General features: G+C 37.1%; 1 protein-coding gene across 1 annotated transcript; it reads right to left on the bottom strand.

Annotated features, from left to right (window-relative positions):
* Positions 1–7988: 7988 nt before the first annotated feature.
* On the bottom strand, positions 7989–23588 carry LOC121417099. The gene is made up of 5 exons (XM_041610677.1): positions 23531–23588; positions 13856–14816; positions 12693–12872; positions 10093–10989; positions 7989–9401 (listed from the first exon to the last, which is right to left on the bottom strand). Exons 2-5 carry the CDS (start codon positions 14391–14393, stop codon positions 8317–8319), a joined length of 2700 nt encoding a protein of 899 aa, XP_041466611.1. The 5' UTR covers positions 14394–14816; positions 23531–23588; the 3' UTR covers positions 7989–8316.
* Positions 23589–26782: the final 3194 nt, after the last annotated feature.

The following is a 26782-nucleotide window of genomic DNA, read 5'->3' as shown; positions in this document are numbered from 1 at the left end:
TGTCTTTCCCCCACATCCACCGGAAATCATTGTTTCTTATTGTGTTTTACTATCTAATTATGACTACTTTTACTTTTTACCTGTCAGTATCTGTTCTGATGTATAGGAATTTTATTTGTATCTATGTATTATGTATTTTGTGTATTTTAAAGGGGTGTGAAATAACTGAAAAAAATCTGAGTCTGAAAAATCTGAATAATACAAATATGCCCTGGCTATGTTGCCCAACTTTGGCAAAAGGAAGCAAGTGACACATCAGTCAAATTTGAGTAATTGTTGTTTCTGAAACGCCCTTTGTATGTTGGCAAAATTGGGGAGATGATCATATTGAAGAAAATATGTTATTAAATTGCAGTGACGTCTGTGTAAATGACGAACACACATTGCTCATTTACAAAAATGATACTTATGTAACTTGCTTCCCTTTGCCAAAGTACGGCAGTATGGTAGCAAATTATATAACTATGGAAATTATAACTAGACAATACAAACGTGTATGCCTTAAATGGTTGTGATGTGAAAGATCTATTGTAAAAATTAAAGGGAGGTCCAGGCTGGAGATATTGATATCTCAATAAATAGAGTAAAATTCATAGAGTAAAATTCATAGACCAAAATGCTGAAAATTTGATCAAAATCAGATAACAAATAGTAATTTATTGAATAATATTAAAGATTTGCACTTTTCCGGTGAAACAGTTCTAGGCATGTCTTCATGAATATTCATTAGGTGGACTGATGATGTCATATCCCCACTTGCTCTTCTATATTGTGTTATATGAAATGAGGTTTATTCAAAAAATGTTTACCAAGAATTAAAACAATAGGATTGACAACTGATTAAACCCCTTTTCCACTAGGGCCAGGACAGCGTCAGGACAAGGCGCGGAATGTAATAATTACAATCCGCGACCCTTCCGCAACCTGTCCGGACTTTCCTAGGAGTGTCCGCACGCTGTCCTAAACCCTTCCTGGTGTTCGGGAAATCAAAATTTGTCCGCATCCAAATTTTGGTCGAGACCAAAATTTGGACGCGGATAATGAATTCCTGACACCTTCGGGACCCTGTCCTGACGATGTCCTGATGATGTCCTGCACTTCCTAAACCCTTCCGCGTCTTCCGGAAACCATCCGCAATCAGGTCAGCTTCAAGAAGGAAAGAAGAAGCCATGCGGATTTTATCAGGAACATGCGGATTGGAATAGGAAGGCAAGCGGACAGTTTCAGGAACGTGCGGACAGGAATAAGAAGGCAAGCGGACTGTTTCAGGAACATTCGGACTGGAATAGGAAGGCAAGCGGAGTGATTCAGGAATGTGTGGATCCAATGCTAATATGTATGGAACGAGTACACAAGTAGCAAAAACCATTTGCAAAAGCACTAGATGGGGCAACTGGATAATACAAGACAAGAAAATTACAAAAAGTAAAGAAATACGGGGTCAAGGGGCCTAATTAGTATATACTAAACAAACCTGAGAACCTAGTATTTCAAGCAGTGTTTTAAACATAATTACGCGAGCGCAAAGCACGAGTTGATTTTTTTTTTGGGGGGGTGTTACACCCACAAATGTAATAATCGCCCACAAATGTAATAACGCCCACAAATGTAATAACACTTTACCCACAAATGTAATAACACTTTACCCACAAATGTAATAATTTTTGATCGCCCACAAATGTAATAACACTTTACCCACAAATGTAATAACGCCCACAAATGTAATAACACTTTACCCACAAATGTAATAATGCACTTTACCCACAAATGTGATAATGACTTTACCTACAAATGTAATAAATTTGAAGTGATTTTTGGCGAATTCGTTCTAAACTAATATCCTATATAGTAATGCGTTCATATAGCACAAAAGTTCAAAGTCTTTTTTCCAGACCCGGTTAATGAAATATTACAGTACAAGTCCAAGTCTTTTTCCAGACCCGGTTTTTCAAAATTATAATATACGTCCAAAGTCTTTTTACCAGACCCGGTTGTTTCAAAATTATAATATACGTCCAAAGTCTTTTCCAGACCCGGTTAATTCAAAAATTATAATGCAAGTCCAAAGTCTTTTTTTCAGACCCGGTCGTTTCAAAAGTTATAATATACGTCGGTGAGGGGTAAAGACAACACTCTAAGCCCAAGCATTTTAAGTGGGTTTAATTTTGAAGATTGGTCTCAGCTGTCATTTTGTTTCAATATTTCTTTATCTTTTAAAAAACCGGGTCCAGACGAAAGACTAAGCATAATACTCGTGTTATTCCACAAGAATAAGAATATGAGTCTTTTGTTGTTAGGATTGTTTAAATCATTTTTAAATCACCGGGTCTGGAATAAAGACAACGCTCTAAACATGTGCCATGTTTATAACCACAAAAACGACAAATTGATATAGGCGTAAATATTCATATCTGAATGACACGCGCCTCAAAACCCAAGCGAACAACAACAACAACAACAGCTTTTCTACATGCATGGTCTTAATTTGGAGGATTGTTGGTTCTTAGATTCGTTGTTGGGGGTTGATTTTTATTGATTTTTCATTCCTGAAATAATTGTGTCTGGAGGAAAGTCGATCTTCGACAATCGGTATTCATGTTGTTCCACAGTAATTAGATGACTGGGTATTCGCTTTAGAATATTTTTAAAAACTATTTTATTTTTCAAATAGGAACCAAGTCTGGAGAAAGGATGTCTGCTTTACCCACGCGTTATTACAATGTTTTGTAGGGGTAGTAGTATTATTAAAAAAAGACATATTTTTACTGGGTGAAACTTTGGAAATTTGGTCTTTTTTTTTTTTTTAATGGAATGAAAACTTGGTTTATTCATATAAAGTGATACATGGATTATAGGTACAAATGGTATAAATAGTAGCTGGTTAAGTTATTATGATATAAATTGTGTTATATGTAAAATAAAATCCTAAAGAAAAAAAGACAAACGAATCAAAAAGAGGATCGCTATCAATTATATAAAATATGGATGTCAAAATATATAAAAACCGACAACAGCATCATTCACAAAAATGTGTTACTTATGAGGATTTTGATGGTGCTGCTGCAGCTGATGATGAAGATAATGGAAAATATGGTGATGATGATGGGGTGATGATGGCAGTCATATTAATGATTATGACAATGAAGGTGATGGTGATAATGAGGATGATGATGACGATGAGGACGGTAATGACCATGATCATTATGATTGATTTGATTATTTAACATTCCACAAAAATACATACATCTTGAGAAAATGACAACAATTTCATTAAGTCTCTTACAAAGAAAATAGAGTGAAATATGAGGGACCTATTAAAAAGCACATCTTGTAAACATAGGTTTCCACTGAAGATGATGAAGAGAGAGAATAAAGGCCATTTTGCCTGGCGATACAAATTGTGGAAATCCTCTATTTCAATCTTTACATAGTGTGGTAAAGTGCCATTTGGTCTCCTCTCGCTTTGTCTAATTCCGATTAATCTCACCCACATGGTTTAATCCTTGATAATCTGCAACCAGTTTTTCTTCTAACCAAGGCATTTGGTCTATTTTTGTCTCGCCTGAATAGCAGAGCGAATCGATAGGCGCCGATTTCCCCATGGCGGCCTCATCAATATTGAAATCTTAACCAAGGTTGTTTTTCAAATGTCATTATAACATAGAAAGTAGGAAATTTGGTCTTAGATTCGAAGTTTTTCAGTTACTTTTTTTAAACTCGTGTTATTCCACGAGAATAAGAATAAAAGGTCTTATGTTAGAAGATTTTTTTAGTAACCGTTTTAGGTCTGGAATAAAGACAACACTCTAAACCTCTTTTAAAACAGGTTCTTAGGTTGAATATTTGTTTGGTCTTAGACTTTGATTTTTTTAATTCTTACAATTAGCGTTTTTTTTTGAAGAAAAAAATGGTCGGGCTGAAAGACTACGCTATATCCAGCATTAATAAGATTATGGGGTCTTTATACTGTTTTTGAACTGTTATTCATAATGTTTAAATAACAGGTAACCGGGTCTGGAGAAAAGACTACGCTTGATTCTCAATTTACTCGTAGTGCATATATTCACAATATACACCGTATAAGTTGAAACAACAACAAAGACATTACTTCCACCAGTTTTAATTAACTGCGTCTGGAGAAAAGACTAAGCTCCATTCCCATTTTTTCCACAGGAATATCATTATCGTATATTAGTTTGGACTTATATTATAAATTTTGAAATAACTAGGTCAGGAAGAAGACTTTGGACTTATTAAAATTCTTGAAACAACCGGGTCTGGAAAAAAGACTTTGGATTTATATTATAATTTTTGAAGCAACCGGGTCTGGAAAAAAGATTTTGGACTTATATCACATTTTTTTAAACAACCGGGTCTGGAAAAAAAGACTTTGGACTTTTATTATATTTTTTAAACAGCCGGGTCTGGAAAAAAGACTTTGGATGTATATTATAATTTTGAAACAACCGGGTCTGGAAGAAAGACTTTGGACTTGTACTTTGATGTTTTATTAACCCAGTCTGAAAAAAAAACTGGACTTTTGTGCAATATGAACGCATTACTATAGGATTTTAGTTTAGAACGGATTCGCCGAAAATCCCTTCAAATTTATTACATTTGTGGGTAAAGTCATTATTACATTTGTGGGCGATCAAAAATTATTACATTTGTGGGTAAAGTGTTACTACATTTGTGGGCGTTATTACATTTGTGGGTAAAGTGTTATTACATTTGTGGGCGTTATTACATTTGTGGGCGTTATTACATTTGTGGGTGCAACAGGGGGGTTACAGACTTGAAGAAGGAATATTTCAAGCATTTTCTACTGATCTGAAAAGTGGACTTTTAAAATATTTCTTGCAATAGTGAAACTGGCAATGATGTGAGCAGATTATTTTATTCTGTACTGAACATAAAAAGATGTTTCATGCAACGTTTGATTATGAACTAGATTATTTTAATGTACTCGACTGAAAAAAGGACCTTATAGGCAGCGCTTGACTTTACAAATAGGACAAATATCATAACAAAATTAATAATACAGGTGTAGATTCCAAACTGAAATTCAAGTCTATATTCCTATTACATTTTAAGCACTTTGTTCGATCATGAATGAGGTGTCATTAATAAGAAATAATAATAAATGGTAGCAAGTTTATAAATATCGCTTTTATCAGAACGGCTCAAAACGATTTACAGCAGGGGCAAAACGATTTACCCAGGATTCATTTCAATCCCGCATGAAAAGTGGACAATTTCCACACCCTGGGAAGCATTCCTTGCATTTATCCCGGTCTAAAAATTGCGCTGGCAAATTCAAGCATACAATAACTTTCGCTTCCAACCGGGTACCCATTTAGCACCTGGGTGGAGAGTGGCAAGGTATGCAATACGTCTTGCCAAAGGACGGTTTAGACCGCGGTGAGAATCGAACACACGACTCTCCGTTTACAAGGCGGGAGTCAGAACCACTACACCACGACTCTTTACAAAAAATAGGCCTTCCTGAAAAAAGTCGTGCACAGAGCATGTTTCTCATTAACATAAAATATGAGCGCGAAGCGCGAACTCACTTCTTTCAAACATCAAGGACGAAAAAAAAAAGACCTAAGTATTTTTCGGAAAAAATGAACAGCGTGTACAATCTTCTTATGATTAAACTATTGAAAGTATGAAGCGTGAAATGGACCATTATTTTCTACAAATTGAACTAGCTGAAACGCAGATATTCTCCCCGTCTGCAGGTCTGTCAATTTCTTCACTCTTCTTCCTTTTTCCCCTCTTCTTTGGTTACTCCATTTTTCCTATTTTACGCAGTCAATAGGGCGTAAAGTTCGCATCCGGCCTCCTGGAATTGCCCATTTACATTTTCTTACTTAGTCTATTTCAATTGGTACAAGAGGAGGCAAAGGCGATTAGACACTGGATTCACATTTTCGTCTATAAATTAAAGCTGATATTTCTAATCTTACACTTTCATATTCTCGACCAATTATTTTCTGTTCATTATCGCGATTTTTTTTCCTCGATTCTATTTCACCTTATTTCATTCATCTCCTTCGTTTATTCCTATTTCTTTTGTGCTGTTTGTATATCTATTTAATACTGGGAGGGGTAAGCCAGCAGCATGTGCCTGTCGAATGCAATTTGCATCCTAACTTCCTGTTTTCTTCCTCTGTTGTAATATATGATTATGTATTAAATTGTAAAAAAATTATAAGAAAGTAATGTTATAAAGAGAGCCCCGACTTTGCTATGAACATATGCAGTCTTTTTAAAGTTACCTTAGTTGAAAAAAATCAAGATCCGAGATAATTTATTGTTATGTATAAAAATGCACAAAATCTGCTTTCAAAAAGTGAATACTACATTACACCGCTAACACACTTTCCTTTATCCTCCACATTTCAATCAAATAATGCGAGCGCGAAGCGCGAGCTGAACATTTTTTACATTTCTACCTAAATACTGGGCATTCTAAGCACCTTTTAAAAGCATGAACAGGAAAAGAGTATGACTATACACTTGATGTGAGCGCGAAGCGCGAGCCGAAACGAAATTCGACATATCACGTTTTGTAAATCAGAAAAAGGATGGATAATTGGATAGATGGATAATATTCCTACATTAATAATAATATTTGGTAATCTGATCTGAAACTGGCACAAGATTCGTATCTAAATAAACATGCGTGCGTGTGTTTAGATCCGGACCTAGAATCAGGAACTTCCAATTACATTCTTTATTATAATATCAATAATAAGAGCGCGATGATCGAGCTAAATATATTTGATTTTCAGATCTAAAAAAAAAAGAATTTAAGCGCAGTTACGAATTGGATATTGATCCTGCTTAATAAATGATGCGAGTGCGAAGCTCAAGTTTATATTTTTATCATTACATATATTTTGAGTAGCAACCGGGACATTTTAAGGTCATTTTTATGCTTCAAATGACTATGATGACTATCTTCCTAAGCGAGATATGAAACTTGTCGATATTCCATTCTGAAAAAAATCGGACAATGATTATTAGGAAATCATGAAAATATTGTTACATGACTTATTAATCAAATGAGGGCTCGAAATTGATATTAAGGTCAGATAACTGGACATTTTGTAATCATGAATAGGATACATGGGTTGATATATTTTTAACAAAAATAATGCGAGCGCAAACTGTGAGCCGAAAATTTTAATAAACTATCATAAAAGAGGAATTTAAAATAATTTGTTACAATTGATACAGGTATACATAACTCCCCATATAATTCACTCGTCTTTCTCCTCTTGTTTTCCTCTTCGTTTTCTCTTCTCTTTTCCCTCTCTTTCCATTTTTTATATTTTTTTTCTCGTTCCAAATATTGGGGAGGGAGGCAGTTGATATCAAATGCCCCCCTTCAAAAAAGTGAGGGGACGCGTCGCCCCTGTCCCCCTGGGATGTCCACCAATGTATGCAATTTGATTTGAAATAAAAGAAAATCCTATATAGTCTTTGTAGTCGAAGAAAACCAAAATAACACCCCTAAATTCATAAAAAAATATATGGATGATAATTTTCATGGAGTATTCGCAAGTTGTCCGATTGTCCTAGTCCTTGAATTTACCACTCGTGACGTTGTCCTAAATGTCTCCGGTTCTGTCCTAATACGATCTGCATGCTGTCCGCACCGAACGCCGACAAATTTATTTAGATAATCTTGTCCTAGGACAGTCCCAGGAGTGACCTACGACAATACGCAGACAGTCCTGGTTGTGTCCTAGGACAAGATCATTTGCATAATCTTTTACGGAATTTGGTTGCGGACAGCATGCCGAAATGACAAAAGTAGCTTCCGCAACCCTTCCTGGTCTTGTCCGCACCCTAGTGGAAAACCGCCTTTAAGTGCATTATTTATTTATTGCCGCAACTTATTTCATCATAATGGAGACACATCATTTACACATGTATGAAAAAATGAAACAATTATGATTTCATGTAATAGCATATATTAAAAAGGAAAGTGGGGATGTCATCATCAGCCCACCTAATGAATATTCATGTAGATGCCAAATTTGAATTTCGACAGCTCAAAAATACCAAGTCTGAATTCTATTAGCTGAAAAATGCCAATTTTGAATTCTAATGGCTGAAAAATGCCAAATTTATAGTCTAGCAGCTGAAAAAATGCAAAATTTGAATTCTCACATCTTGGTCAAAACAACTTGCAGATGGCTTTTGATGGTGTAAACCAACATTGACAAAAAGTTGCAACTCTTTACAAAAGATGGTTGCACTCATCCTTGGTGAGATAGGGTGGCAACTGATTGGAGTGACTTAATCGATGTCAAACTTAGATAGATCAAACTGATCAGACATATCTCTTTGCCAGTGGCTGGACGATGACGCCCCTTCCGTGGCATCGAGGGAAGGCTTTCGATCGATGTCATATCCAAAACTCGCCATATCATCATCGACATCCTCATCGTCATCATCATCGGCATAATCCAAGTCACCATTTGCGGTTTCATCAAGCATGTTGCTATCGGTGTCACCAGGGCCGGAGGGATGTCCCCAGATAATTTCGCAGAGTTGATAGAGAGGCCCAAATTTTCTCTTTCGATTGTTATGCTCTAGATCATAATGCCACTTCTTTCTCAGGTACTTCAGCTTGTTGCGGATAACCATCGTGCCTTTCATGATCCCGCACTCGGCCAACCTCTCCTCAATTTGCTGGTAAACCAGGTGGTTCTTGCACGTCCCATCCATTTGATCCGTTATGTCCTTTTCAGCCCTTAACTTCAAAAGCAGGAGCTCCTCCTCTTTCGTCCAACTTGTATTAGGTTGTCGAAATGAGGGTTTAGTATGGCTTCTTTCTCCTGGACGTTGTAGCGGACGATGGTTTGATGGAAGGCCTTGGCCTGACTTCGGTTGAAGCGGATGATGGCTTACTGGAATGCTTTGGCCAGGTTGCGGTCTTGTCAGATGATGGTTTAACGGAGCTCCTTCGCCAGATTGAGGTTGGAGCGAATGATGGTTTACTGGAATGCCTTTGCCAGGTTGCGGTTGCAATAGGTGATGGTTTAATGGAACGCCCTGGCCAGGTTGCAGTCGTGGCTGATACTGCACCCCAGGAGTCATCAAGCCCATGGCCTTAGTGAACATGTCCATGAACTGCTCTTGGCCTGCTCTCAGTTCGCCGATGAGCTTCGCTTGCGATTCTTGGTGGATCCTTTCCATTCTCTTTTCCCAGGCTTGTTGAGCGGTAAGATGCTCATCCTCCTCCATCTCCTGGTGAGGATTTTGATGAACTTCGCTCTCATGGATATCATTAGGTTCTTCCTTCACCGACGCGGTTGCTGCCACCATTGTCCCCTGGTAACCAGACTTCTCCAGTTCGTCCGTATTTTTCACTGAGGATGCTGTTTATATATAAAATAAATATGATTTGGAAAAAGGTTTAGAATACTCAAATAAAATTAAGAAAAAGTAGGGGATTAATAGAAGTAAAGAGGAAGGAGGGGGATGGGGAGGAGGAGGAAAAGAAGGATGAGAAACAGAATACTGAGAAAAAGATGAAGAAAGAGGAGGACGAGGAGAAAAAAAAAGGGAAAAAAGAGGGGGAAGAAGAGGATAACGATGAGATACAGGAGAAAATAATGGAGACAGACAAGAAAGGATTAGGAGAGGAGAGGGAGAAGAATAAGAAAAAAAAAGGTGGTGAGATTCGCCTGATTTCTCAAGATCAATAAAAAATGCAATATGACCTTTTGACGTTTGATTATTGATCAAGAAACACACCTAAGGACAGTGATTTCCTAGTTTTAAAAATGGTCACTCCCATCCCTGAATACCTATAATTCTATTTCAAACTTGATCTACTAGGGAATTCTTTTTTTGACCGTGTACATGGCAAAAACATGGATTCCCTTTCACAACTTCAAAATTCAATTCACATAAAAAGTAAAAGAACCAATAGACATTTTCCAATGGATTTTCACATAAAAAGGAAAGGACCAAAATGTAACCAGAAAACCAGTCCCTACATACATATGAAGGCCTGCTAATATTTTGATCAACACAAAAAAAATAAAACTTCTAAGAGAAACCCACCGTTGCTTGCATCTGAGTGAGTCTTCAGGTCGTCACCAATAGCACAACGGGCACCCTCGTCAGTCACTGAACATGATCTGATGTTAGAGCCTGATGGCGATGAAGATTCTTCCCCCCAGCTAAAGAAAGAATCAGGCTCTCTGGCATCAACAGTGTCAATGGGATTTGCTTCATGCTCTACAAGATCTTTATCGTCTTCATCGTCGTCATCATCATCCTCACAATCCGAGTCTCTCAATTTTTGAGGCAAACCATCACTCATACCACCAGGGTTATGCCCCCATATTGCAGCGCACAGTTCCCTGTGATAAATCTTGACTTTCTTTTCGCCCTCACATCGGCTACCGTCCCTGAGTAATGCCTTCTGCCACTTGCTTCGGAGATACTTCAGTTTGTTTCTTACCGCCTTGGCCTCTTTGACCACTCCACGCTCAGCCAGCTTCTTAGTAATGTCCCGATAAACATGCTTATTATTGCACGTACCGTCCAGCCGCTCCCTCACCCGCTTCTCCGCCCGAAATTGCAGAAGCATTTTCTCCTCTTCAAGCGTCCAAACCCCCGTAATATGTTGATTATGATTAAGTGGAACGCCTTCGCCAGGTTGCAGTTGCGACGGATGCTGTGCACCAGAAGTCATCATACACATCGTCTTGGTGAACATATCCATGACTTGCATTTGGCCGGCGTTAAGTTCTTCTACAAGTTTACGTTGCGATTCTTGGTGCCTTCTTTCCATTTTCTCTTCCCATACTCGCTGGGCGGCAAGACGCTCCTCCTCCTGCCGGCGGAACCTCTCGTGAAGTCGATCAAGTTGGACCCCTACAACTCTGGATACTGCGGAGGTTATCTCCTCAAGCCAAGTGTCCCTTACTTTTCTCCGTTTCCGAGCAGTAAGGGCTGTTTAGACCAGAAACAAATGATATTGAAAAAAATGTTAACAATTTAGTAAAGAAAAAAGCGTACCACTACTTAGTCAAAACAAAAAATGATGTTTTTTTTTTAAATTGTTGCAATCCGTTTGTGTAATGTGTGGCAAGCTTTAGAATTCTTTTAAAGATAAATGTCAGTTGTGGTAACAATCTAAAAATGAGTACGAAACAGAATCCAATAAAATGGCCACCCAAGTGTTTATATGTATGAATAAAAATATGCGCCAACTACCACCTGACTCTTGGAAAGAAGTGGAACGCCTCTGGCAGCCTCGCCTGCATTATGCAATTCAATATACCGGTAGCAGCAGTGCTGACTTTGAAAATAACTAGTGAATAATTATTCATAAAAGAAAACATTCATATGATAAAAAACTAAGTCCGTTACCCCATTGACCCAAAATAACCTTTGATCTTAAGACTTGTGCTAAACAATCATAATGTATGATTGCCCTTATGTCTCTGATTGATGAACTAGACCCATAAACTTTCTATTGTATGATGCCAATTTAATAAATACCTCCAATTTGGCCAAAGTTTATTGACCTTAAATGACCTATGATCTGGTCATGTGACCTGGAACGCACACAGCGTCTTCATAAATACATGTAAATGCTTTCTCTTGTGTCCATGTTTCATTAGCTAGATCAATAAACTTTATGACAATTCCATAAATACCCCTAACATTTCCCAAGTTTGTTGACCCTATGAAAATGACCTTTGACCTTGGTCATGTGATCTGAAACTCGCATAGGATTTTCAGGTATACATGCTTGCTCTTCTGTCCCAGTATCATGAACTAATCCATAATTTCTTATAAAATCAAGTTTTGATGACAATTTAACAAATATCCCCAACATGCCCAAAGTTCATTGACCCTAAATGACTTTTGACCTTGTTCATGTGACCTGAAACTCAGGCAGGATGTTCAGTAATACTTGATTTCCCTTATGACCAAGTTTATGAACTAGGTCCATATACTTTCTAAGCTATGGTGACATTTAAAAAAAGTATCCTTGATTTATGTCAATGCTGAGGCCGCCATCGGAAAAGAAGCGCCTATAGTATCGCTCTGCTATGCAGGTCAAATAAAAATGCTCAATTGCTGAGAAATGAGCAAATTAAGAATGAAATTCCATAAAATGTTGGGTATTTTTTCTGAGTAATATTAATACACTGTCCACATTGTCTATCATCACAATTATCAGTTGTCAGCTAAAATTTCATGATTTAAGAAAGACGGGGTTCCAACAGAAATTCAAAAACAGAATTCCATGACTTTTCAATGACTAAATTGCTGCTTTCCATGACTTCTTGTGACGACGTCCTGGGAGCTATGTAGATTAATAGCAGAGTATGAGGGTTGTGAGGTAAGACAAACTGGAAAGCTGCCAAAGCCAGTGAAGAGGTAAATGCAATTCCATGACTTGTCCAAAAAATTTCCAAATTTCCAAATTTCCTGACTTTCTATGACCACAATTTTTTACAGGATTTTCCATGACTGTGGGAGCCATGAAAGATGAGTTTATTTTAGTGTACCCGATCTAGATCTATGATAACATGGTGGCAATTAACCTTGATTTTAAAGACTTTCTCGTGAAATAATTGTTTGCTGCATCTACTGTCTTTTACCTTTAAGCCCAATAGATTCAGTATTATCATCATAGTTACCTCTCAAACTGCTATTTATACTGGGACCCGGTTCTTCAGAGAACTTCCTGATGTTGCGCTGGTCTTCTACGGTCAGTTCGCGCTTCTTTGCGGCTAACGAAAGCATTAGGCATCGGCGATCTAAGGGACCATCATTGTCATCTTCAGATTCACTTTGACTCATCCTCCTCTTTTGTTTAACTGTTCCAAAAGAAAATTGAAAGGGGGATGGGTAACTAACTGCTTGCCCAAGTCTGATTTCTTCCAACACAGAAATCTGTATTACTTTTAAAAATCAACTCAGAACAAGTGAATAGCACAAAAAGTGTTGGTCAGTACCTGTAGGTCTAAAAAAAAATCAATCCAATGCAGGAAATAAAGTTACACAGGGATGGAAAGCAATTTAGCCCCTTAATATTTGCATAGTAGAGACCCATGGAACATTTCATCAACATTTCTGACAACTTTCCTTGATTCTGATTGGCTGAGGAACACAGTTCCTATGGTAACTGTCAGATAAAATGTCCAACAAGTCCTTTCAAGAAACGCTCCCCAGAGAACTAAAAAGAAACCCTGGAATCCAATGTTGAAGATTTAGACAGAAATTTTTACAAAATTTTTTACAAAATGGAAATGTAAAAAAAATTGCCTGGTCCAGTGTAAACTTGATCACTGCAATCCAACACAATTTTCATTTTAGATAATTATTGCCTTATGAAGGCTGTCTGTGGCAAAATTCGCATTGTCATTAAATCTAAAGAATATTTGACTTTGAAGGTATTTCGTATATTATTATCCTCTGTATATATTTTGTACACTGGGTGATTTCAAGTTCAGTTTTGACCTTTTTGGTGTTGGTGTTAGGTCAATTTTACACAATTAGAACACCACACATGAATGAAGATGGTCCCAAAAAGTCACTCACTAGTTGTTGAGATGTCAATAATGTGATCTGGATCAGTTTTACAAACTCTGAATAAATTTTGGAGTTAGGGGAAGCAGTCCAAATTTTAACACCAAAACCCAACACCGGACTTGAAACCATCCGAATGTCTACCCCGTCATTTAACTTGTACTTTTTCCTTTGTACAGCTTTATTTCTAATTTGATTTATGCTGTATTTTTTTTAATGCGAATGTGACAAGTTCTGAACTTTGAAATTGAAACTTTCAGTGCAAACTTACCTTTCATCTTCTGATCAAAGGCATGCTGGTCTTCATCTTCAGAAGCTGAAACTGAGCCAGATAGGGGAGAGGAATCTTCTTCCCAACCGAACGAGGGTTCGTCCCCATCACCTTCAGCCGAGTCCATGGAACTAACTTCTTGCTTCACCTGCACCTCCCCGCTAAGAGCGGACTTCGGGCCCCTTGCTGCATTTTCATTCGTCACCCTATCCATACTACCATTTGCTTCTGGATTTTGGCACAGAGGATCATCACCCCATATCGCCTTGCACAGTGCGTCAAAAGCCCCCACTTTCTTTTGGCACCCACTCTTGACGTTCCTTAGTGACTGAAACCACCTTACCTTGGTGTATTTCAGCTTATTTTTCACTTGCAGTCGGGTTTTCCGGACTCCGCACTCGGCTAAAGCCTTGGCGATCTGTTGATAGACGTACTGATTTTTACTTGTCCCATCCATTTGAGCCTTCACATTCTCATCGGCCCGGAATTCCAAAAGCAGTCGAATAGCCTCTCTGGTCCAAGCTTCATTGCACGACATCTTTGGAACACTTTTGATTATTCAGCGTCAGAGAATCAGAAAGGTATGGCACCGCTGCAGTCAAAAGCCACTGACCCGCATGATTGTGAATCTCATGACATTGCATCAACTGAATGGTTAATGTTGCCTTGCTATAAATCCAGCTAATCAAATTCTTTAGCAAGTAAAGGCAAACTTGCCAGTTGTACAGCACAGTATATTACAAGTTTTTATTTTCAGTTTAAAGGCACATGCCATTCAAAAGTGAATATTTACACCTGATCATCAAAAATTTATTGTCATTTTATTACAAACTATATTTTTCAGGAACTGCAAAATTTGACAGTAGGGTATCAATTTATTTGTCTCTGCTTGTCAATTTGTCCTTCCTTCTTGTTGAAGCATTGCTATGCTTTCAGAAGGGCTGAACCACATTTTAATAACCTATAAATTGAAAAGAAACAAGAACAAAAATGGAAATCAGTTAAGAGGACAGTCTCCATTAGCCATTTTTCGTGATAATATTATTTAACTCTCTGCACGTTGAATTAATTTGTGGGGATAATAATGACAATTGTTTTTGTCATTTTCTTTAATTCAAGATACTAGTATCCATATTGCATAATTAATACTTATTATTATTATTATATAGAGTCTAGTCGATGCGATGTCATCTGGTCATCCAAGAACTATGGTTACACTTCGTAATTCCGAAGGTTCTTTATTCCGAAGGTTCTTTATTTCAAAGGTTCGTAATTCCGAAACACGTAAGTTGCCTACATATCGATGTTCGTTAATCCGAAAAGGCTTCGTTAATCCGAACATTTGTGGCGTTATTCCGAAGGTTTAATAATCCGAAAACGATATAAGGTTCTATATTCCGAAGATTCATTAGTCCGAAAACAAAATAAGGTTCGTTGTTCCGAAGGTTCGTTAATCTGAAAACGAAATAAGATTTGTTGTTCCAAAGGTTCGTTAGTCTGAAAACGAAATAAGGTTCATTAATCATTACGTTTTTGGACTAACGAACCTTCGGAATTACGAACCTCACTTTGTTTTCGGACTAACGAACATTCGGAATTATGAACCTCATTTCATTTTCAGACTAACGAACCTACGGAATTACAAACCTTCGGAATAACGAGGCTTCGGAATTATGAATATAGGCGGAACCATTGGCTCTGAGATTAGTTACTAATACTAACTTCGCAACACGTGTGAGTGGGCTCCGCATTGCCTTTAATTAAAGATATTAACTTATCTTTAGGTAGGGGAAAAAACATTCATTATTGTAGCTCTAATTATAAACCTTATTATAATAATAATATTCCGCATTTATAAAGCGCTTAATACATCAGAACGACGTCTCTAAGCGCTTTACAGATATATTATTACCCCGGTCATCGGATCCTTCCATGCCCGCATACAATATATGCACCTTCTCCACTCCCTGGGGAGCATTCCAACAAGAGTTCCAAGACTCAATTGCTAGGAATACTACATATAGGCTTTCACATCCTACCGGGTACCCATTTAACACCTGGGTGGAGAGTGGCAAAGTGTGGATTAACGCCTTGCCAAAGGACGCTAGGCCATGGTGGGATTCGAACACACGACCCTCTGATTACAAGGCGAGAGTCAGAACCGCTACACCACGACGCTTATTGCGATTTTGATTGTTGAATTCAATTGTACGAATGTGCAAAATTGATGTAGATTCCCCACACTCCACAGGCAGGATAGTTGCAGTGAGCAAGTGCATTGGATTGCAAAGTTACTCCCATTCAATGAACAACTCAGCCAGTCTCAGGCCAGGTTAGCCTGGAGGCTTCTGGGGAGTAAAATTATTTACTACGTAGGCTTACTCCCCATGAAGCCTGGGACAGTATGCCATTTATCCCTATGTATGGATAAGATTCCCACAGTCAAAGTAAACCTAAATTACATGTTTTCCTTTACGTTTGGAGCCCAAACTAAGGTAAATCAGCCCAAACCATATTAAACCCCCGATTTTTATAAAGGTTATTAAATAAATAGTACTAAATTTGAAAAAACATAAGAGCACGAGCATTTACTTACCCAGTCTGCTTACGTCGCCATTTTGGAGTTTTTTGTTATCGATACCAAGATACCACACGTGTGTAGAGCTGCAGTCTAAGATTTAAAAAAATACTTACTTGCATCGGCTGATTAATATTAGAGATTGTAAAATACTTGTTTCAGTCAATAACTATCATTCAGCACTTGTTATGATATTTATCGACCGAAACAAGTATTTTACGATTCACAATATTTATTGGCCGATTCAAGTATTTTTAAAAATCTAAGTTGGCAGCTCTACACGCGTGTGGTATCATAGTATAGATAACAAGACTGCAAAATGGCGACGTAAACAGACTGGTAAACTATCGTGCTCCTAGGTTTTTCAAATTTAGTACTATTTATTCAATAAATATAGGCCTAAGGACCTTTATTAAAAACGGGGGGGGGGGGTTAATAATAACATGGTTTGGGCCCATTTTTTTATTACGTTTGTTTGGGCTCCAAACGTAAAGGAAAGAAACATGTGATTTAGGTTTACTTTGATGGTAAACCTAATATACGGTAGTTATAGTTATTTTACCATGCTGTACTGCAACTAAAGGCCTGCAGTTCTCCGGTGAACGGAGGAATTCAACACAGAAGATGGTGGGAATCTTATCCATACACTAACACAGGGATAAATGGCATACTGTCCCAGGCTTCATTCGGAGTAAGCCTAGGCCTACCTACAGAGTAAATAATTTTACTCCCCAGAAGCCTCCAGGTCCAGGCTGGGCCAGGCTTAGACAGCTGGCAGCCGTCTGTTTCAAGGAGTTTTCTAAAAAAAAATTTATTTCTCCTCGTACACAGACGGCTCGCTATCGTGCAGCCACCATAACTGGGAACTTGCAATGCAAACCCCCCCCCCCCCCCGTCGGGCTCTTTTTTTTGTCTTTAATGAATAAAAATTTTGAAAATTAATGCGACCAAAATGCAAATTAATATTCCCTCTTGGCATCAATTGCCAAAAAACAGGAAAAATCAAGTTCAGGAAAAAAACAGGGAAAGACTTCCATATGTCCCCTCCACTAATTTTAAAAAATACTTCTCCAAAAACCCCCTTCTTTCTTTCTCTTTTTAGTTTTTCTACTTTTATTTTTCTTCTTACTTCCGGTGGGAACTTGGATTTGAACCTCTCGCTGCAGAACAAAGCATCTCCAGTCTGTCACCTTACTCACTGAGCTAGCACGAATTGTTGAAAGCCATGGGTTTCATAACGGTTATCGTGTGTATTTGAGTTTTGTCAGATGTGTATCATTCAGTAGGCAGGACAACAAGAATTTCAAAATGTGTTTGTTGTCCCCAAGAATGATATCAAAAAATTTCTTAATATCTAATTTGTCATGTGAAACCACTTAAAACTTACGTAAAATTCATTTAAACTGCAAAAAAGAGCAATTTCATAGCACCAACATGGGTCGAAAAAGTCATAGACATCGCGGGTCCCTGTTAATACACTGTCCTTACTATCGATAGTTTAAACGATCACGATGTGCTCGCTAAATGCGCGCGCCCGTCGGCGTCTGCTAGCCGTCCTCTGCTGTGACTCTCAAATAGCCCCGCATGTGCGATTTTAAGTCAGATCGTCCCATATGCTGTTTTTCATGTTAGTACATAGATGCGTGCACGTTTTTTGCGGACGCAGATCATGCACCCATCTCCGTCGTCTGCTACGGCTCTCTATATCAGTCCCAACTTGTGAAATGTGTTTTCTGGTGTATTTTCATTTGGTCTACATGCAGTTTGCCCACTTGTCATTTGGTCTAATGCCAAATGGGTTAAACCCATTTGGTCAACTAAATTGCCATTTGGTCTACACTTGGTCTAATTCTCATTTAGTGAAATGTATAGTTGGTCTAATGTCAGCATAACCTACATAATTATATATTTTTTTTACTTTGTCAAATACTGGTACATAAAATTGGCTTTATATCATGCAGTTCCACATTGTAAATATGTATATTCATTTGGTTCACATGCAATTTGCCCACTTCTCATTTAGTCTAATGCCGAATGGGCTAAACCCATTTGGTCTACACTTGGTCTAATTCTCATTTTGTGAAATGTCCAGTTGGTCTAATTTCAGCACAACCTAGGCTACTTAATTATATTTTTTTAACTTATATACATATATTTAGTCTTTATACATATACCAAATGGGCTTGACCCATTTGGTTTAAAAAAAATCTAATTGCCATTTGGTCTACACTTTGTCTAATTTACATTTGGTCTACACTACACTTGATCTAATTTTGAGTCCAGTCCAGGGTCTAATGTCAACATGACCTACATCATTATGATTTTATACTTTGTGAAATATATATTTTTTTCTTTATATAATAGTTTTAGCATTGGTTTCCAAATAAATAATACTTGAACAGTGGCATAATCATGATAATGGAGCCAAAAGTTTTGAAAGGTGTATCGGGTAAATTTATAAAGTTGTAAGCAGAAGCAAACAACAAAAAAATGTTGAAGCAGGGGGGGGGGCGGTGTTAATTAATTTCCTTTTATTTTCCAATGCCAGATCAATCTTTGTTTTTGCTTGCTAAATTTTTTTAAAATGATATGTTCTGTTCTATCTACAATTTTTACTAATGATCCTTTTTTTACTTTTTTTTTCAGACACATTCGCACCCGAACCGACTCTACAAGGGAAGAGAAGGAATTATTGAACCCCTTGAGAATATACAGGTCAAGGGCTGTAATAGTATACAGGGGCACTTCCTGGGAGTTTAATTTCATTTTAATTATGTGTTTTCAGGATTTTTTTTAGGATATCTAACATTGCAGTGAAAATTATTGCCCCTGCTGATAGTTTTTCAGCTGTGCATGCCCCTCCTTAATTTCAGTGAATAAGGTGTGGCACTGCCCTCTATGATTCATTTTGAATTTTAATGGGCTCCAAAATGCAGTAATTTGTAAATGATAGCATAATCTTATTTTGATAAAGCATTTTACTTAACGGGGGGGGGGGGGGTGAATTTGACTACTAAACCAGCCCCCCCCCCATGTCAAGGATTAAATTTTTGGAAAAAAAGCATATATAAAATAGATATAGTTATTGCATATCAGAATATTATTTTTTCTTGATGTTTTCTCAATAACTCTAAGCTGTTATTGATGAATTCTTTCTTGAAACAAAAATAAGCAATTTATCCAAACATGTCAGTTTCCTTTTATAGACATATGCATTGAATTTACCAATTCAGAATATAAGGTATGCAATCTTTCATAAATGTTGATTTTTATCACTGGTGGATCTGGGGGAGGGCACATCTAGCTCAACCCCCCCCCCCCCCCCTTTGAGAGCTAGAGTCAAGATGTAATGAAAATATGCAATTTTCATCAAAGAATGCCCCCCCCCCCCCCGTAAGGCCCTTTTTTGCTTGACAAATTTTCATCCTGAAAATGTGCCCCCCCCCCCCCCCCGGATAAATCCTGGATCCACCACCCTTGGTTTTGATTAAGTTTACATGTATTTTCATTTTGAAAAAAAAAATCCTAGAGATTTATAAACAGCATGATTTACACTGAGCATTTCATACAATTTGTGCAGAAGAAATATTATCTTGAGAAATTTGGTTATTAAATTATGGAAGATATCTTTTGGAAATGAAATTACTTTATTGCAGTTATGTCTTACATTGTATTGTCATTTTACTTGATAGAAATTCATTATTTTCTATAACCATGACAGTGTTATAAATTCATATTTGCTAAATTGTAATAATCATTTTGATGTTCCTTCATCTTCATGAAAGTATGAATTCTAGTCATCTGCTTCAGTCTGCCCAATGAAATGGTTACAAAGGGCCTAAGCATCCCTTGTCATTTTTCAATAATTAGTTAAGTCAGTAGTCAAGTAAGGGGTCAGACAGTTTGGCTGTATTATATTTGTTTAATTGTCTTACTAGTGTCAATTTACTAAACTTTTTCTGCTTGTGATTGAACCACCAAATTGCCAGATAGTACCATTTTGTTGGGCAGACATTAATATTGACTAGAGGACTTACTTTCCAAACCAACCTAAAGATAATATGATACTTCATGTATTACAGGGGTATATTGCCTCCATTCCATTGTTGGGATGTATGCTATGGGCTGGGTAATATCATCTAACTTGTCCTGGAATAATCATTCTCTATAACAAGTTCACAGACAAACAGAGATTCCACTTCAGCAACTCTCAGTTGAACATCAACATTCCTGGCATTGGTGGGGGAAGCCAAAAATTTTAGGGGGGAACCGCCAAAATCTTTTGACCCCCCCCCCCCCCGAAAAAAAAAGAGTGACCAAATAATATCTTGGGGGGGACACAGGAAACAAAATTGAAAATTGACAAGCCAAAAAAAAAAAAAATAAGGTTATCAACAAAAATCGAGGGGGATGGAATCGTCCCCTCCCCACCTCAAATTTAGGGGGATACCCCCCCCCCACTTCCGCCGCCTATGATTCCTGGTGCTTGGAGATCTGCGAAAGGCATGCTATAACATCCACTTAAGTTCCATTTCCTTTCATGTTTTTTCCTCTTCTTAGTGAGCATCTCCAAGTGTTCATATTTTTTCAGTGTCCTTTTTTAGATTTATCAAAACTCAGTTTTATTACCTGATAAAATTCTATCCCAAGAATTGAACACTTTGATCAAATTTGGAAGTTCAACTTAATGTAACTGACAATATATAACTGAAAATATATAATAAAAGGCAAAATAATAATTATGAGAAAAATAATAAAGAAAAACAGTTACTCAAATCAAATTCACTCAAAACCATACACTAATGTACTCTCCTCAAAAATCAGTTCTCACTTTTAGGTATTGATCATTCATTCAGTCAATAAAATAATAAAAACAGAGTCAGGAGGTCCTCCTCAAAATAAACACAAACACAGTGTCTCACATACACACTACACATTAAGAGTAAAATCAGTTTGTATCTTTCGTGGGATTTGTTTTTATGTAAATCTGGATTCTTCTTGTTAGTAGGGCCTTAGGTCACTCTGACTTGAACTTAAAACTTCCAATCTCAAGAAGGCAAGATATCTCAGTAGATAGTCATTGTCAAGATGTTTAGGAGTTCAATCTGGAGGTGAGGTTATTCATGATGGCATCTGATATTCTGGCAGAAAGAATGAGAAATAAAAAAGTGCATAAATACAATTATTTATTTTTTCAATGCAAATTAAATAAACGAGTCATTCAAGATAGTGTGTATTTTTTAGAGGGGGGGGGGTGATGGCATATTTTAGTCCAAATTATTTTTATCTTTATTTTTTTTCCACTTTGTATTACCATTTATTCAAAAATTGCAATAAACATATTAATAAATGAGTTTTAATCTAGTTGGCAAAAGAAAAACCAGTGGCGGCGGCAGTGCAAAGAAAATGCCAGTAAAAGGCAGTAAAGCACTGTGTCTGAGTGACTGACACCACGGCACTGACAGTGAGGTGAATGTACTTCATTTTCCAGTGCATGCACATTATTGCCCCATCATATTCACTCGTTTTCAGAAAATGTTTAGTTATTCCTCATATGACCATGATTATCTCCTTCATGTCATTACTCTGGTGTTTATTCATGATTTTAAATTCAGGAAATCATTTAGCAAACAAAGAAAACAAAGCATTTCTTGACTGTGATTCCGTGTGATTCAAGTTCTATTTCATTTCTGTGTATCACACGTACGCACGTACGTGACGTAATCTTGATCTCTAATCTGCTAATTGTTATGTTAATTAATCATCCCGTGCGCGCGATTAAAATGGCTCGAAATTCGACCAAATTCAAGGGCAGCTCAGCTTGTAAACCTCACTGAGAAGGGCTTCCACAGCCCTTGCGATTCCCTGCGCTGCAATTTAACTGCAAGACACAGAAAGGAAATCAATTCAAGTTTCACAATCAACGGAAAATCCAGAACCCTTCGAGACCCATTTTGCAAGAAATACAACTAAATAAGGTAAGAATTGAGAGCAACTCACGACACTTTTGACTTACCGACACTTTCATGGTTATTTTTGGAAGATTTCATGGAATTTGGGGCACGAAAATGACTTCGGTAGCTCGCGAAAGTCCTATGCATTACGATGACATATTTTTCATCGCACGGGAGGACAATCACAAAGAGAAAATATCATATTCATCCGCGCTGACAGGGGCTTAATTTTGACGATATCGCATCGCTATGCGATTTCACTCATTGACAAGCAGACGAAGCTTACGTACAAATTTTGAGCACTTCCGCGACAGCGCCATCTAGTGACTACGGCCGTGCCTACATTCAGATATGATTATTTACGTCTGGGACCGACCTTTAACGTCACCATCCGAAAGACGTGACCAGGGCTCGAACCTCTGCATCAATTTGTAACCCACAGCTTGGATTACAGGCACACGACACAACCCATATTACGACTAGTCTACTCTCCATGAGTATTGGGTACTAATTTTTCCGACTAAATTAAACCGATGCCATTGGGAATTAATTACACACACTCAAATTTTTGACGGAATAAACCTATAATATATTTTGGTATGTATCCAACTTTTCCTACTTAAATCTCTTAGATAAATGTAAGATAATTCTTGGTATGCTAAACCTTCTCCATATTTTTTTCAATTTTAGTGGAGGGGACAAGGGACATATGGAAGTCTTGCCAAAAACAGTCATGACAGTGACTTCGGCCTCGGCTGTCGCGCAAATTCACTTTCCCGTTTTATCTAATCTTAAAATTAAATACATAAACATATGGCCATTAAGTCCCCTGTACAGATCGCACTAGAACTTCGGTCTCTGTATTTGGTGAGTGAAGCCAACGGAGTGCAGCTGAACAACCAACATAACAGAGCAGTTTTGGTCAAGGCCAGGTTGAGATCTCACTCTCAGTCACAAACACCGAAAATGAATATGTGGGACCACACCATGGGCAATAATGTCTTAACTACTGATGTAGACCGGTCCAAACACAAAAGTCAGTCTATTTACTGAGCTGGGGAGGTGAAAAAGATGCTTATAAATATCCGCGATTCCATGTTTTTATAAATAAAGGATAGAAGTAACAGACTGACAGTTACTTACAAACAGGAAATTGGCCCAAGTACACAGTACAGCGAATATCGGCAATCAGAGTTTGCACGCATGCGCTAACTGTACGATAAGTACCCCCGCCCCCATTTTGACAATTAACCTCGATCTAATATTTTTTCATGAAATAATTGCTTGTTGTAACGACCGTCTTTCACCCCCGGCTGTCACCTTTAACAGGACAAGACATTTTCATTCGTATGTTACTTCTTCATGTAACTCTCAATATCATGAATTTTGTTCGGGGTGGATTTGTTGATACCTTCATTGCTACTCATTTAATCTTATAGAGGGCAGAGCTGTAAAATTCTGCCCCGTCAAAATTTTCATATTTTTTTTTCTTTCAATAATTTTATTCATCAAAAAAGTTTTTTAAGCAAGTTTATAAAATATATAATTAAAATAATGAATTCATTATAGACAAATGAATTTTTAATATTAAAAAAAAATTATACTATGTTTAATATTATTCGAGTATTATATTTACCAACATGTCACTGAATTTTGCTTTTTTTTGCGACGAGCGACTGTAAATCTTTTATAATCAATTTTAAATAACAATCGATTTAATGCTTATTTCTTGCAACCGGAATAAATAATTGACAATTGCCATCGTATTAGATGACCATACTAATAATATTGTAAAGATAATAGCGCAATCATTATAATTACAGTCTATTCCAATATCATGACCCCCCCCAAAAAAAAAAAAAATACAAGAATGTCTCAATGAATTGCAAAATTGGTCGAGAGAAAACAATATGAATTTGAATCCCTCTAATGCTTTCATTCATGAAAACACCCCCTATTCGTAATGACATACACATTGGTGAATCTGTACTAGCATTCGTCACTTAAGATATTGGGTGTTACAAAACAGTCGAATTTGAAATGGGATGAACATGTAGGTGAAATTCTAGAGAAGTGTAATAGGAAACCGGATGGCCCGTATTCTGAAGTCAGGTTTAAAGTTGTGGTTTAAGTATGGATAGCCAATCATTGTTACATAAATCACTAACAGTAGAGATATCATATTTCAGCTCATTTGGCTCTCAAATCATTTATAATCATCTAGGAAGTATAAATAGATGATTGCCTTCACCATCGATGAATCAGGAAAGAGCACAGTAAACATAAGAAACGTACAGCTTAATAAAATTTTGATACTTTTGGCTTCCCGTACTTAAACCACAACTTTAAACCTGAGTTGAAGTTAAACCCGACTTGAGAATATGTTTAGATCGCTTTAAGCAATATGGAATGTCCGTTGAAGACCTGAAAACTGTCTTTGTTGGATACATCCGTTAATTATGAGAATATTGTACAACATTTTTAAATGGGGCTTTGACCAAACAATAGATCGCCGACCTAGAAAGAGTACAGAAACGAGTCTGCAAAATTATATTAGGACGTAACTATTTGTCGTATGAAAATGCTTGCCAAACAATCAACCTTCAGACATTAGACGAAACATGATTTAAAAAATCCTTTTCTATATTAACACTTCTCTTTAATATGGACATAATATAGATTCCGGGCTGGTGTTAAATCAACACCGGAGGAGAAGAGGGAGGAGGAGGAGAATAATAATAATGATAACAATAATATTAATAATAATAATAGGAAGAAGAAGAAGAAGAGGAAGAAGAAGATGATGATGATGAAGAAGAAAAAGTCTTTGACTTCTCAAAGTAAAACTTTATTCACAATAAAAATTTCACAATTAAAAATGACGTAATCAACGATGCATTATCATTGACAGTGATTGTTGTTCAACCATTGGTAAGAAAGAGAAGATGAAGAAGAGAAGTAAGAAGAAGAAAACCAAAGTATTGTCTGTTGTGTTCTGTTTCTCCTCATTGGCGGCGGAAGCCCAAAACTTTAGGGGGTGTCCACCTGAAATTTTGGGATGGACACGGGTAAAAAATTGGACAAGCGCCCCCAAAAAAGGTATTTTAGGTGTGGCTAACAAAAAAAAATTTGACAAGCAAAAAAAAAAGGTCATCAACCTAAATTTTAGGGGGGACAACACACGTTTCAGGGGGGGTCCACGTGAATTTAGGGGGGGACGCAGAAAAAAAATTGAAAAGCAAAAAAAAAGGAAAAAAACGGATATAAAAAAAATTAGGAAGGGACCGTCCCCCACCTAATATTTAGGGGGGAACGTCCCCCCATCCCCCGCTTCCGCCGCCTATGTTTCTCCTACTGCTGATACTACGAAGGTTGAAGTTCACCTCTTCTCATTTTACCAAATTTGAAATAATCTTTCGTTTTGTGAATTGTCGATCTTTGTTCGTCGACATGCGTACCGTAAGAGCATATTGGTTAAAGGAATAACACTAGTGAATATCTCAATATGCATGCAAGCACAGCTATGATAAACATGTTAAACATAGCAAAAACGTTTGATGGGTATTCCGTTTTTCACCCATGCAGTTCCCGGGATTTCCTGGACCCCCCCCCCCAAAAAAAAAAGATTATGCTGACCTAGATTCTCCTTTAATATTCAGAAAATTCCTTCCAAGTACAAACAACATGTAGCAGGGGCCGGGAAATGGTTTCCAAAGTGGGGGGGGGGGGCTGACCACCCCACCCCCCCCCCCCGTTTCCGAGGTCCCCGCAATAACAAAAGAAAGTGATCTACAAGCATGAATATTGATTGATTCTAAATTGGCGTAATATCATTCCACTAGGAGGGCAGAATGGTTTCACATTTCACCCTTATCAAAATTTGATTACCGGTACTACATTATTTTGCAGTATTATGAAAAATAATCATGGATAATTTTCAATTGATATATTATTTAAACTGTATTTAAGAAAGAATGTGGAATATATTTAAAAAAAGATTCAATCAAATATATTTTTTCGCATATTACAATTTTAATGTTATATTTTGTTACATTATTTAGATGTTTATTTGAAATTTGCAAATGAAAAATCAAATTTGACTACATTACTTATCATATAGAATATTATTATAGATAATTATCGATTAAATGTTCATTAGTTTTTTTTTTCAAGTTTTACTTTATCGTAAACTTGTTTATTTTTTCCTGTATTATAAATAAAAAAATCCTACTTCCTTAACCATATGTTACTGAAAACAAAGATACTACAAGTGGAAGATCAGACACTTCGGCTATTTTTTGAAACGCTCGATAAATGCTTATCAGAGGGTGGAAACTCCGCTTCTGCATCCGGTCAGAATTGAAGAAAATTTTGGAGGGTCAAAAGTGCACACTG

Source organism: Lytechinus variegatus, chromosome 6 (genome assembly GCF_018143015.1).
Source record: "Lytechinus variegatus isolate NC3 chromosome 6, Lvar_3.0, whole genome shotgun sequence".
Classification (NCBI taxonomy): domain Eukaryota; kingdom Metazoa; phylum Echinodermata; class Echinoidea; order Temnopleuroida; family Toxopneustidae; genus Lytechinus; species Lytechinus variegatus.
The sequence above is the reverse complement of the archived record's forward strand: the minus strand, read 5'-3'. Positions and strand labels throughout refer to the sequence as shown.